This window comes from Maniola jurtina, chromosome 26 (genome assembly GCF_905333055.1).
Source record: "Maniola jurtina chromosome 26, ilManJurt1.1, whole genome shotgun sequence".
NCBI classification, from domain to species: domain Eukaryota; kingdom Metazoa; phylum Arthropoda; class Insecta; order Lepidoptera; family Nymphalidae; genus Maniola; species Maniola jurtina.
This window is the reverse complement of record NC_060054.1, coordinates 2,780,458-2,795,560: the sequence shown is the minus strand read 5'-3', so window position 1 is coordinate 2,795,560 and position 15,103 is coordinate 2,780,458. Positions and strand designations below refer to the sequence as shown.

Sequence of the window (15,103 nt, the reverse complement as noted above, 5' to 3'; positions counted from 1 at the left end):
ACTACCGCACCAGCTACAGGTGGGACCTGGTCAAACATCTGCTCATACACACCGGTAAGCGGTACTGTAGCTGTCTGAAGTGATTCACTCCAGGTATGCGGCAAGCTGTTCGCGAGCCTCGGCGCGTACTCCTCGCACATCCGGTACCACCTGCCGCCCTCCTTCTTCTGCGAGCACTGCGACTACCGCACCAGCTACAGGTGGGACCTGGTCAAACATCTGCTCATACACACCGGTAAGCGGTACTGTAGCTGTCTGAAGTGATTCACTCCAGGTATGCGGCAAGCTGTTCGCGAGCCTCGGCGCGTACTCCTCGCACATCCGGTACCACCTGCCGCCCTCCTTCTTCTGCGAGCACTGCGACTACCGCACCAGCTACAGGTGGGACCTGGTCAAACATCTGCTCATACACACCGGTAAGCGGTACTGTAGCTGTCTGAAGTGATTCACTCCAGGTATGCGGCAAGCTGTTCGCGAGCCTCGGCGCGTACTCCTCGCACATCCGGTACCACCTGCCGCCCTCCTTCTTCTGCGAGCACTGCGACTACCGCACCAGCTACAGGTGGGACCTGGTCAAACATCTGCTCATACACACCGGTAAGCGGTACTGTAGCTGTCTGAAGTGATTCACTCCAGGTATGCGGCAAGCTGTTCGCGAGCCTCGGCGCGTACTCCTCGCACATCCGGTACCACCTGCCGCCCTCCTTCTTCTGCGAGCACTGCGACTACCGCACCAGCTACAGGTGGGACCTGGTCAAACATCTGCTCATACACACCGGTAAGCGGTACTGTAGCTGTCTGAAGTGATTCACTCCAGGTATGCGGCAAGCTGTTCGCGAGCCTCGGCGCGTACTCCTCGCACATCCGGTACCACCTGCCGCCCTCCTTCTTCTGCGAGCACTGCGACTACCGCACCAGCTACAGGTGGGACCTGGTCAAACATCTGCTCATACACACCGGTAAGCGGTACTGTAGCTGTCTGAAGTGATTCACTCCAGGTATGCGGCAAGCTGTTCGCGAGCCTCGGCGCGTACTCCTCGCACATCCGGTACCACCTGCCGCCCTCCTTCTTCTGCGAGCACTGCGACTACCGCACCAGCTACAGGTGGGACCTGGTCAAACATCTGCTCATACACACCGGTAAGCGGTACTGTAGCTGTCTGAAGTGATTCACTCCAGGTATGCGGCAAGCTGTTCGCGAGCCTCGGCGCGTACTCCTCGCACATCCGGTACCACCTGCCGCCCTCCTTCTTCTGCGAGCACTGCGACTACCGCACCAGCTACAGGTGGGACCTGGTCAAACATCTGCTCATACACACCGGTAAGCGGTACTGTAGCTGTCTGAAGTGATTCACTCCAGGTATGCGGCAAGCTGTTCGCGAGCCTCGGCGCGTACTCCTCGCACATCCGGTACCACCTGCCGCCCTCCTTCTTCTGCGAGCACTGCGACTACCGCACCAGCTACAGGTGGGACCTGGTCAAACATCTGCTCATACACACCGGTAAGCGGTACTGTAGCTGTCTGAAGTGATTCACTCCAGGTATGCGGCAAGCTGTTCGCGAGCCTCGGCGCGTACTCCTCGCACATCCGGTACCACCTGCCGCCCTCCTTCTTCTGCGAGCACTGCGACTACCGCACCAGCTACAGGTGGGACCTGGTCAAACATCTGCTCATACACACCGGTAAGCGGTACTGTAGCTGTCTGAAGTGATTCACTCCAGGTATGCGGCAAGCTGTTCGCGAGCCTCGGCGCGTACTCCTCGCACATCCGGTACCACCTGCCACCCTCCTTCTTCTGCGAGCACTGCGACTACCGCACCAGCTACAGGTGGGACCTGGTCAAACATCTGCTCATACACACCGGTAAGCGGTACTGTAGCTGTCTGAAGTGATTCACTCCAGGTATGCGGCAAGCTGTTCGCGAGCCTCGGCGCGTACTCCTCGCACATCCGGTACCACCTGCCGCCCTCCTTCTTCTGCGAGCACTGCGACTACCGCACCAGCTACAGGTGGGACCTGGTCAAACATCTGCTCATACACACCGGTAAGCGGTACTGTAGCTGTCTGAAGTGATTCACTCCAGGTATGCGGCAAGCTGTTCGCGAGCCTCGGCGCGTACTCCTCGCACATCCGGTACCACCTGCCGCCCTCCTTCTTCTGCGAGCACTGCGACTACCGCACCAGCTACAGGTGGGACCTGGTCAAACATCTGCTCATACACACCGGTAAGCGGTACTGTAGCTGTCTGAAGTGATTCACTCCAGGTATGCGGCAAGCTGTTCGCGAGCCTCGGCGCGTACTCCTCGCACATCCGGTACCACCTGCCGCCCTCCTTCTTCTGCGAGCACTGCGACTACCGCACCAGCTACAGGTGGGACCTGGTCAAACATCTGCTCATACACACCGGTAAGCGGTACTGTAGCTGTCTGAAGTGATTCACTCCAGGTATGCGGCAAGCTGTTCGCGAGCCTCGGCGCGTACTCCTCGCACATCCGGTACCACCTGCCGCCCTCCTTCTTCTGCGAGCACTGCGACTACCGCACCAGCTACAGGTGGGACCTGGTCAAACATCTGCTCATACACACCGGTAAGCGGTACTGTAGCTGTCTCAAGTGATTCACTCCAGGTATGCGGCAAGCTGTTCGCGAGCCTCGGCGCGTACTCCTCGCACATCCGGTACCACCTGCCGCCCTCCTTCTTCTGCGAGCACTGCGACTACCGCACCAGCTACAGGTGGGACCTGGTCAAACATCTGCTCATACACACCGGTAAGCGGTACTGTAGCTGTCTGAAGTGATTCACTCCAGGTATGCGGCAAGCTGTTCGCGAGCCTCGGCGCGTACTCCTCGCACATCCGGTACCACCTGCCGCCCTCCTTCTTCTGCGAGCACTGCGACTACCGCACCAGCTACAGGTGGGACCTGGTCAAACATCTGCTCATACACACCGGTAAGCGGTACTGTAGCTGTCTGAAGTGATTCACTCCAGGTATGCGGCAAGCTGTTCGCGAGCCTCGGCGCGTACTCCTCGCACATCCGGTACCACCTGCCGCCCTCCTTCTTCTGCGAGCACTGCGACTACCGCACCAGCTACAGGTGGGACCTGGTCAAACATCTGCTCATACACACCGGTAAGCGGTACTGTAGCTGTCTGAAGTGATTCACTCCAGGTATGCGGCAAGCTGTTCGCGAGCCTCGGCGCGTACTCCTCGCACATCCGGTACCACCTGCCGCCCTCCTTCTTCTGCGAGCACTGCGACTACCGCACCAGCTACAGGTGGGACCTGGTCAAACATCTGCTCATACACACCGGTAAGCGGTACTGTAGCTGTCTGAAGTGATTCACTCCAGGTATGCGGCAAGCTGTTCGCGAGCCTCGGCGCGTACTCCTCGCACATCCGGTACCACCTGCCGCCCTCCTTCTTCTGCGAGCACTGCGACTACCGCACCAGCTACAGGTGGGACCTGGTCAAACATCTGCTCATACACACCGGTAAGCGGTACTGTAGCTGTCTGAAGTGATTCACTCCAGGTATGCGGCAAGCTGTTCGCGAGCCTCGGCGCGTACTCCTCGCACATCCGGTACCACCTGCCGCCCTCCTTCTTCTGCGAGCACTGCGACTACCGCACCAGCTACAGGTGGGACCTGGTCAAACATCTGCTCATACACACCGGTAAGCGGTACTGTAGCTGTCTGAAGTGATTCACTCCAGGTATGCGGCAAGCTGTTCGCGAGCCTCGGCGCGTACTCCTCGCACATCCGGTACCACCTGCCGCCCTCCTTCTTCTGCGAGCACTGCGACTACCGCACCAGCTACAGGTGGGACCTGGTCAAACATCTGCTCATACACACCGGTAAGCGGTACTGTAGCTGTCTGAAGTGATTCACTCCAGGTATGCGGCAAGCTGTTCGCGAGCCTCGGCGCGTACTCCTCGCACATCCGGTACCACCTGCCGCCCTCCTTCTTCTGCGAGCACTGCGACTACCGCACCAGCTACAGGTGGGACCTGGTCAAACATCTGCTCATACACACCGGTAAGCGGTACTGTAGCTGTCTGAAGTGATTCACTCCAGGTATGCGGCAAGCTGTTCGCGAGCCTCGGCGCGTACTCCTCGCACATCCGGTACCACCTGCCGCCCTCCTTCTTCTGCGAGCACTGCGACTACCGCACCAGCTACAGGTGGGACCTGGTCAAACATCTGCTCATACACACCGGTAAGCGGTACTGTAGCTGTCTGAAGTGATTCACTCCAGGTATGCGGCAAGCTGTTCGCGAGCCTCGGCGCGTACTCCTCGCACATCCGGTACCACCTGCCGCCCTCCTTCTTCTGCGAGCACTGCGACTACCGCACCAGCTACAGGTGGGACCTGGTCAAACATCTGCTCATACACACCGGTAAGCGGTACTGTAGCTGTCTGAAGTGATTCACTCCAGGTATGCGGCAAGCTGTTCGCGAGCCTCGGCGCGTACTCCTCGCACATCCGGTACCACCTGCCGCCCTCCTTCTTCTGCGAGCACTGCGACTACCGCACCAGCTACAGGTGGGACCTGGTCAAACATCTGCTCATACACACCGGTAAGCGGTACTGTAGCTGTCTCAAGTGATTCACTCCAGGTATGCGGCAAGCTGTTCGCGAGCCTCGGCGCGTACTCCTCGCACATCCGGTACCACCTGCCGCCCTCCTTCTTCTGCGAGCACTGCGACTACCGCACCAGCTACAGGTGGGACCTGGTCAAACATCTGCTCATACACACCGGTAAGCGGTACTGTAGCTGTCTCAAGTGATTCACTCCAGGTATGCGGCAAGCTGTTCGCGAGCCTCGGCGCGTACTCCTCGCACATCCGGTACCACCTGCCGCCCTCCTTCTTCTGCGAGCACTGCGACTACCGCACCAGCTACAGGTGGGACCTGGTCAAACATCTGCTCATACACACCGGTAAGCGGTACTGTAGCTGTCTGAAGTGATTCACTCCAGGTATGCGGCAAGCTGTTCGCGAGCCTCGGCGCGTACTCCTCGCACATCCGGTACCACCTGCCGCCCTCCTTCTTCTGCGAGCACTGCGACTACCGCACCAGCTACAGGTGGGACCTGGTCAAACATCTGCTCATACACACCGGTAAGCGGTACTGTAGCTGTCTCAAGTGATTCACTCCAGGTATGCGGCAAGCTGTTCGCGAGCCTCGGCGCGTACTCCTCGCACATCCGGTACCACCTGCCGCCCTCCTTCTTCTGCGAGCACTGCGACTACCGCACCAGCTACAGGTGGGACCTGGTCAAACATCTGCTCATACACACCGGTAAGCGGTACTGTAGCTGTCTCAAGTGATTCACTCCAGGTATGCGGCAAGCTGTTCGCGAGCCTCGGCGCGTACTCCTCGCACATCCGGTACCACCTGCCGCCCTCCTTCTTCTGCGAGCACTGCGACTACCGCACCAGCTACAGGTGGGACCTGGTCAAACATCTGCTCATACACACCGGTAAGCGGTACTGTAGCTGTCTGAAGTGATTCACTCCAGGTATGCGGCAAGCTGTTCGCGAGCCTCGGCGCGTACTCCTCGCACATCCGGTACCACCTGCCGCCCTCCTTCTTCTGCGAGCACTGCGACTACCGCACCAGCTACAGGTGGGACCTGGTCAAACATCTGCTCATACACACCGGTAAGCGGTACTGTAGCTGTCTCAAGTGATTCACTCCAGGTATGCGGCAAGCTGTTCGCGAGCCTCGGCGCGTACTCCTCGCACATCCGGTACCACCTGCCGCCCTCCTTCTTCTGCGAGCACTGCGACTACCGCACCAGCTACAGGTGGGACCTGGTCAAACATCTGCTCATACACACCGGTAAGCGGTACTGTAGCTGTCTCAAGTGATTCACTCCAGGTATGCGGCAAGCTGTTCGCGAGCCTCGGCGCGTACTCCTCGCACATCCGGTACCACCTGCCGCCCTCCTTCTTCTGCGAGCACTGCGACTACCGCACCAGCTACAGGTGGGACCTGGTCAAACATCTGCTCATACACACCGGTAAGCGGTACTGTAGCTGTCTGAAGTGATTCACTCCAGGTATGCGGCAAGCTGTTCGCGAGCCTCGGCGCGTACTCCTCGCACATCCGGTACCACCTGCCGCCCTCCTTCTTCTGCGAGCACTGCGACTACCGCACCAGCTACAGGTGGGACCTGGTCAAACATCTGCTCATACACACCGGTAAGCGGTACTGTAGCTGTCTCAAGTGATTCACTCCAGGTATGCGGCAAGCTGTTCGCGAGCCTCGGCGCGTACTCCTCGCACATCCGGTACCACCTGCCGCCCTCCTTCTTCTGCGAGCACTGCGACTACCGCACCAGCTACAGGTGGGACCTGGTCAAACATCTGCTCATACACACCGGTAAGCGGTACTGTAGCTGTCTGAAGTGATTCACTCCAGGTATGCGGCAAGCTGTTCGCGAGCCTCGGCGCGTACTCCTCGCACATCCGGTACCACCTGCCGCCCTCCTTCTTCTGCGAGCACTGCGACTACCGCACCAGCTACAGGTGGGACCTGGTCAAACATCTGCTCATACACACCGGTAAGCGGTACTGTAGCTGTCTGAAGTGATTCACTCCAGGTATGCGGCAAGCTGTTCGCGAGCCTCGGCGCGTACTCCTCGCACATCCGGTACCACCTGCCGCCCTCCTTCTTCTGCGAGCACTGCGACTACCGCACCAGCTACAGGTGGGACCTGGTCAAACATCTGCTCATACACACCGGTAAGCGGTACTGTAGCTGTCTGAAGTGATTCACTCCAGGTATGCGGCAAGCTGTTCGCGAGCCTCGGCGCGTACTCCTCGCACATCCGGTACCACCTGCCGCCCTCCTTCTTCTGCGAGCACTGCGACTACCGCACCAGCTACAGGTGGGACCTGGTCAAACATCTGCTCATACACACCGGTAAGCGGTACTGTAGCTGTCTGAAGTGATTCACTCCAGGTATGCGGCAAGCTGTTCGCGAGCCTCGGCGCGTACTCCTCGCACATCCGGTACCACCTGCCGCCCTCCTTCTTCTGCGAGCACTGCGACTACCGCACCAGCTACAGGTGGGACCTGGTCAAACATCTGCTCATACACACCGGTAAGCGGTACTGTAGCTGTCTGAAGTGATTCACTCCAGGTATGCGGCAAGCTGTTCGCGAGCCTCGGCGCGTACTCCTCGCACATCCGGTACCACCTGCCGCCCTCCTTCTTCTGCGAGCACTGCGACTACCGCACCAGCTACAGGTGGGACCTGGTCAAACATCTGCTCATACACACCGGTAAGCGGTACTGTAGCTGTCTGAAGTGATTCACTCCAGGTATGCGGCAAGCTGTTCGCGAGCCTCGGCGCGTACTCCTCGCACATCCGGTACCACCTGCCGCCCTCCTTCTTCTGCGAGCACTGCGACTACCGCACCAGCTACAGGTGGGACCTGGTCAAACATCTGCTCATACACACCGGTAAGCGGTACTGTAGCTGTCTGAAGTGATTCACTCCAGGTATGCGGCAAGCTGTTCGCGAGCCTCGGCGCGTACTCCTCGCACATCCGGTACCACCTGCCGCCCTCCTTCTTCTGCGAGCACTGCGACTACCGCACCAGCTACAGGTGGGACCTGGTCAAACATCTGCTCATACACACCGGTAAGCGGTACTGTAGCTGTCTGAAGTGATTCACTCCAGGTATGCGGCAAGCTGTTCGCGAGCCTCGGCGCGTACTCCTCGCACATCCGGTACCACCTGCCGCCCTCCTTCTTCTGCGAGCACTGCGACTACCGCACCAGCTACAGGTGGGACCTGGTCAAACATCTGCTCATACACACCGGTAAGCGGTACTGTAGCTGTCTGAAGTGATTCACTCCAGGTATGCGGCAAGCTGTTCGCGAGCCTCGGCGCGTACTCCTCGCACATCCGGTACCACCTGCCGCCCTCCTTCTTCTGCGAGCACTGCGACTACCGCACCAGCTACAGGTGGGACCTGGTCAAACATCTGCTCATACACACCGGTAAGCGGTACTGTAGCTGTCTGAAGTGATTCACTCCAGGTATGCGGCAAGCTGTTCGCGAGCCTCGGCGCGTACTCCTCGCACATCCGGTACCACCTGCCGCCCTCCTTCTTCTGCGAGCACTGCGACTACCGCACCAGCTACAGGTGGGACCTGGTCAAACATCTGCTCATACACACCGGTAAGCGGTACTGTAGCTGTCTGAAGTGATTCACTCCAGGTATGCGGCAAGCTGTTCGCGAGCCTCGGCGCGTACTCCTCGCACATCCGGTACCACCTGCCGCCCTCCTTCTTCTGCGAGCACTGCGACTACCGCACCAGCTACAGGTGGGACCTGGTCAAACATCTGCTCATACACACCGGTAAGCGGTACTGTAGCTGTCTGAAGTGATTCACTCCAGGTATGCGGCAAGCTGTTCGCGAGCCTCGGCGCGTACTCCTCGCACATCCGGTACCACCTGCCGCCCTCCTTCTTCTGCGAGCACTGCGACTACCGCACCAGCTACAGGTGGGACCTGGTCAAACATCTGCTCATACACACCGGTAAGCGGTACTGTAGCTGTCTGAAGTGATTCACTCCAGGTATGCGGCAAGCTGTTCGCGAGCCTCGGCGCGTACTCCTCGCACATCCGGTACCACCTGCCGCCCTCCTTCTTCTGCGAGCACTGCGACTACCGCACCAGCTACAGGTGGGACCTGGTCAAACATCTGCTCATACACACCGGTAAGCGGTACTGTAGCTGTCTGAAGTGATTCACTCCAGGTATGCGGCAAGCTGTTCGCGAGCCTCGGCGCGTACTCCTCGCACATCCGGTACCACCTGCCGCCCTCCTTCTTCTGCGAGCACTGCGACTACCGCACCAGCTACAGGTGGGACCTGGTCAAACATCTGCTCATACACACCGGTAAGCGGTACTGTAGCTGTCTGAAGTGATTCACTCCAGGTATGCGGCAAGCTGTTCGCGAGCCTCGGCGCGTACTCCTCGCACATCCGGTACCACCTGCCGCCCTCCTTCTTCTGCGAGCACTGCGACTACCGCACCAGCTACAGGTGGGACCTGGTCAAACATCTGCTCATACACACCGGTAAGCGGTACTGTAGCTGTCTGAAGTGATTCACTCCAGGTATGCGGCAAGCTGTTCGCGAGCCTCGGCGCGTACTCCTCGCACATCCGGTACCACCTGCCGCCCTCCTTCTTCTGCGAGCACTGCGACTACCGCACCAGCTACAGGTGGGACCTGGTCAAACATCTGCTCATACACACCGGTAAGCGGTACTGTAGCTGTCTGAAGTGATTCACTCCAGGTATGCGGCAAGCTGTTCGCGAGCCTCGGCGCGTACTCCTCGCACATCCGGTACCACCTGCCGCCCTCCTTCTTCTGCGAGCACTGCGACTACCGCACCAGCTACAGGTGGGACCTGGTCAAACATCTGCTCATACACACCGGTAAGCGGTACTGTAGCTGTCTGAAGTGATTCACTCCAGGTATGCGGCAAGCTGTTCGCGAGCCTCGGCGCGTACTCCTCGCACATCCGGTACCACCTGCCGCCCTCCTTCTTCTGCGAGCACTGCGACTACCGCACCAGCTACAGGTGGGACCTGGTCAAACATCTGCTCATACACACCGGTAAGCGGTACTGTAGCTGTCTCAAGTGATTCACTCCAGGTATGCGGCAAGCTGTTCGCGAGCCTCGGCGCGTACTCCTCGCACATCCGGTACCACCTGCCGCCCTCCTTCTTCTGCGAGCACTGCGACTACCGCACCAGCTACAGGTGGGACCTGGTCAAACATCTGCTCATACACACCGGTAAGCGGTACTGTAGCTGTCTGAAGTGATTCACTCCAGGTATGCGGCAAGCTGTTCGCGAGCCTCGGCGCGTACTCCTCGCACATCCGGTACCACCTGCCGCCCTCCTTCTTCTGCGAGCACTGCGACTACCGCACCAACTACAGGTGGGACCTGGTCAAACATCTGCTCATACACACCGGTAAGCGGTACTGTAGCTGTCTGAAGTGATTCACTCCAGGTATGCGGCAAGCTGTTCGCGAGCCTCGGCGCGTACTCCTCGCACATCCGGTACCACCTGCCGCCCTCCTTCTTCTGCGAGCACTGCGACTACCGCACCAGCTACAGGTGGGACCTGGTCAAACATCTGCTCATACACACCGGTAAGCGGTACTGTAGCTGTCTGAAGTGATTCACTCCAGGTATGCGGCAAGCTGTTCGCGAGCCTCGGCGCGTACTCCTCGCACATCCGGTACCACCTGCCGCCCTCCTTCTTCTGCGAGCACTGCGACTACCGCACCAGCTACAGGTGGGACCTGGTCAAACATCTGCTCATACACACCGGTAAGCGGTACTGTAGCTGTCTGAAGTGATTCACTCCAGGTATGCGGCAAGCTGTTCGCGAGCCTCGGCGCGTACTCCTCGCACATCCGGTACCACCTGCCGCCCTCCTTCTTCTGCGAGCACTGCGACTACCGCACCAGCTACAGGTGGGACCTGGTCAAACATCTGCTCATACACACCGGTAAGCGGTACTGTAGCTGTCTGAAGTGATTCACTCCAGGTATGCGGCAAGCTGTTCGCGAGCCTCGGCGCGTACTCCTCGCACATCCGGTACCACCTGCCGCCCTCCTTCTTCTGCGAGCACTGCGACTACCGCACCAGCTACAGGTGGGACCTGGTCAAACATCTGCTCATACACACCGGTAAGCGGTACTGTAGCTGTCTGAAGTGATTCACTCCAGGTATGCGGCAAGCTGTTCGCGAGCCTCGGCGCGTACTCCTCGCACATCCGGTACCACCTGCCGCCCTCCTTCTTCTGCGAGCACTGCGACTACCGCACCAGCTACAGGTGGGACCTGGTCAAACATCTGCTCATACACACCGGTAAGCGGTACTGTAGCTGTCTGAAGTGATTCACTCCAGGTATGCGGCAAGCTGTTCGCGAGCCTCGGCGCGTACTCCTCGCACATCCGGTACCACCTGCCGCCCTCCTTCTTCTGCGAGCACTGCGACTACCGCACCAGCTACAGGTGGGACCTGGTCAAACATCTGCTCATACACACCGGTAAGCGGTACTGTAGCTGTCTCAAGTGATTCACTCCAGGTATGCGGCAAGCTGTTCGCGAGCCTCGGCGCGTACTCCTCGCACATCCGGTACCACCTGCCGCCCTCCTTCTTCTGCGAGCACTGCGACTACCGCACCAGCTACAGGTGGGACCTGGTCAAACATCTGCTCATACACACCGGTAAGCGGTACTGTAGCTGTCTGAAGTGATTCACTCCAGGTATGCGGCAAGCTGTTCGCGAGCCTCGGCGCGTACTCCTCGCACATCCGGTACCACCTGCCGCCCTCCTTCTTCTGCGAGCACTGCGACTACCGCACCAGCTACAGGTGGGACCTGGTCAAACATCTGCTCATACACACCGGTAAGCGGTACTGTAGCTGTCTGAAGTGATTCACTCCAGGTATGCGGCAAGCTGTTCGCGAGCCTCGGCGCGTACTCCTCGCACATCCGGTACCACCTGCCGCCCTCCTTCTTCTGCGAGCACTGCGACTACCGCACCAGCTACAGGTGGGACCTGGTCAAACATCTGCTCATACACACCGGTAAGCGGTACTGTAGCTGTCTGAAGTGATTCACTCCAGGTATGCGGCAAGCTGTTCGCGAGCCTCGGCGCGTACTCCTCGCACATCCGGTACCACCTGCCGCCCTCCTTCTTCTGCGAGCACTGCGACTACCGCACCAGCTACAGGTGGGACCTGGTCAAACATCTGCTCATACACACCGGTAAGCGGTACTGTAGCTGTCTGAAGTGATTCACTCCAGGTGTGCGGCAAGCTGTTCGCGAGCCTCGGCGCGTACTCCTCGCACATCCGGTACCACCTGCCGCCCTCCTTCTTCTGCGAGCACTGCGACTACCGCACCAGCTACAGGTGGGACCTGGTCAAACATCTGCTCATACACACCGGTAAGCGGTACTGTAGCTGTCTCAAGTGATTCACTCCAGGTATGCGGCAAGCTGTTCGCGAGCCTCGGCGCGTACTCCTCGCACATCCGGTACCACCTGCCGCCCTCCTTCTTCTGCGAGCACTGCGACTACCGCACCAGCTACAGGTGGGACCTGGTCAAACATCTGCTCATACACACCGGTAAGCGGTACTGTAGCTGTCTGAAGTGATTCACTCCAGGTATGCGGCAAGCTGTTCGCGAGCCTCGGCGCGTACTCCTCGCACATCCGGTACCACCTGCCGCCCTCCTTCTTCTGCGAGCACTGCGACTACCGCACCAGCTACAGGTGGGACCTGGTCAAACATCTGCTCATACACACCGGTAAGCGGTACTGTAGCTGTCTGAAGTGATTCACTCCAGGTATGCGGCAAGCTGTTCGCGAGCCTCGGCGCGTACTCCTCGCACATCCGGTACCACCTGCCGCCCTCCTTCTTCTGCGAGCACTGCGACTACCGCACCAGCTACAGGTGGGACCTGGTCAAACATCTGCTCATACACACCGGTAAGCGGTACTGTAGCTGTCTGAAGTGATTCACTCCAGGTATGCGGCAAGCTGTTCGCGAGCCTCGGCGCGTACTCCTCGCACATCCGGTACCACCTGCCGCCCTCCTTCTTCTGCGAGCACTGCGACTACCGCACCAGCTACAGGTGGGACCTGGTCAAACATCTGCTCATACACACCGGTAAGCGGTACTGTAGCTGTCTGAAGTGATTCACTCCAGGTGTGCGGCAAGCTGTTCGCGAGCCTCGGCGCGTACTCCTCGCACATCCGGTACCACCTGCCGCCCTCCTTCTTCTGCGAGCACTGCGACTACCGCACCAGCTACAGGTGGGACCTGGTCAAACATCTGCTCATACACACCGGTAAGCGGTACTGTAGCTGTCTCAAGTAAAAAACTGGCCAAGTGCGAGTCAGACTCGCGCACTGTGGGTTCCGTACTCGGTTATTTTTTCCAACACTTTGCACGATAACTAAAAAACTATTATAAGTACACAAAAATAAAGCCCTTTCATATGACACCCCACTTGGTATAGTTATCTTACCTTGAAAATTGAAACACATTTAATTTTTTTTAAAATAATGTAACCACAAATTTACGGTTTTCGGATTTATTCCTGTACTTGTGCCAACCTACCTACCTGCCTTTCATAATTCTAGGTCAACGGGTATCTACCCTATAGGTTTCTTGACAGACACGACGGACGGACGGACGGACATACAGACAGACAACAAAGTGATCCTATAAGGGTTCCATTTTTCCTTTTGACGTAGGGAACGCTAAAAAAATCGCTGTGCAATCTCTTACTTATTCATTCAACAATTCAAATTCGAAATATTTTTATTTAATTAGACTTTTACAAGTTCTTTTGAATCGCCAAAAGCATCTACCACTGGTTCGGAATGCCTTTCCTACCGAGAAGAACCAGCAAGAAACTCGGCGGTTGCTCTTTTCAAAGATTTGATATACAATATTATGCCATGTATAAAAGCAATTGGAGTCCTGCGCATTGCTGGAGCGAATTGCAGGTCAAATCCACGCTTTTTTATCATTTACATAATCTTCGATAGTATAATATGCTTTTCTCAGGAGCATATTTTTAATAGATTTCTAAAGGCAAGTCCAAAATTGGTTACAGGAACAAAGAAGTACCAATGCTCGCAATGCCCCAACAGCTACTACACCGTGTCGAACCTGCGCGACCACGTGCGCATCGTGCACGAGCGCGTGCTGCGCTACGCGTGCCACATCTGCGGCAAGATGTTCTACGACCGGACGCACCTCCGCCGGCACGTCGACTCGCACAGCGACATCAAACGGTACCTGTGACGCGCTACTACAGGCCTCTCTCCCTCACTTACCCCATACAATCGTAGCCCCAATCTCATTTGAATATTAAGCAACAGCTACTACACCGTGTCGAACCTGCGCGACCACGTGCGCATCGTGCACGAGCGCGTGCTGCGCCACGCGTGCCACATCTGCGGCAAGATGTTCTACGACCGGACGCACCTCCGCCGGCACGTCGACTCGCACAGCGACATCAAACGGTACCTGTGACGCGCTACTACAGGCCTCTCTCCGTCACTTACCCCATACAATCGTAGCCCCAATCTCATTTGAATATTAAGCAACCAAAGCCCATGAAAGTTTGCAGACATATTCTAGAAACTAATATCTGTGCCTGTGGTGTTGTAGATTTTTCTAAAAATATGTAGTTTTAAAATTACAGGGGCTCAAAGTTTTTTTTTTTTCAGCTTCGAATGCGAAGTCTGTCACAGTGCGTTCACGCGTCGCTGCCACTGGAAGAAGCACCTTCTGAAGCAGCACAGCATCGCTATACCTGCGCAGCGGCCCGGCCGTGTTCGCGTCGGAGCTACCGGCGACTCGCTCGCGCCTGATGCGGCCGACGCGGCGCGGCACTTGCGCAGCAATTATGTTTAGCTAATGATATTAAAAAATAGAAATCATTTATGTAACTGTACTTAATTAAAGATTTTTTAAATGTTTAACCTTTTATTTAACTGAGGTAACAGAGTCACTGTGTTTAGTAAAAATCGGTCAAGTGCTAGTCAGACTCACACGAAGGGTTCCGTACCATCGATCGTACAATAAATAACACTTTTTAGAATTCCGTACCTCAAAAGAAAAAATGAAACCCTTATAGTATTAAGTATAGAAACATTTGTAATAGAATAATAAAGTAGTAGTAAGTATAGAAACATTTGTAATAGAATAATAAAAGAAACAAGAGAAAAATACTTTAGGAAAAAAATTTACAAACACTCAGGGGACTCTAAAAAAATATGGGAAATTCTGAATGAAGCTTCTAATCGAAAAACTAAACAAAAGTTGCCAATTAAGGAAATGTTAATAAACAACAAAATGGTAAATTTTTCGTCTGACCCAAATAACATAACAAATGCTCTTAATAGTTTTTACTGTTCAGTAGGACATGACCTTGCTAAAAAGCATCTACACAATATAGGGGTTACAGAGCAATACCTATGCAACAAAATTAATTTCTCCCATGCAGATAAAACTTTTTATTTAAGACCTACA

General features: G+C 56.5%; 1 protein-coding gene across 1 annotated transcript in view; it reads left to right on the top strand.

Moving 5' to 3' along the window:
* The window catches only part of LOC123878297 (zinc finger and BTB domain-containing protein 49-like), a 38,778-nt gene extending 24,239 nt beyond the window's left edge, over nt 1-14,539 (top strand). Inside the window, exons 4-6 of the mRNA XM_045925443.1 lie at nt 13,717-13,860; nt 13,948-14,091; nt 14,299-14,539. Of these exons, the coding sequence (XP_045781399.1) occupies nt 13,717-13,860; nt 13,948-14,091; nt 14,299-14,485 (475 nt within the window). The 3' untranslated portion in view covers nt 14,486-14,539. The remainder of the gene's footprint in view (nt 1-13,716; nt 13,861-13,947; nt 14,092-14,298) is intronic.
* Nucleotides 14,540-15,103: the final 564 nt, after the last annotated feature.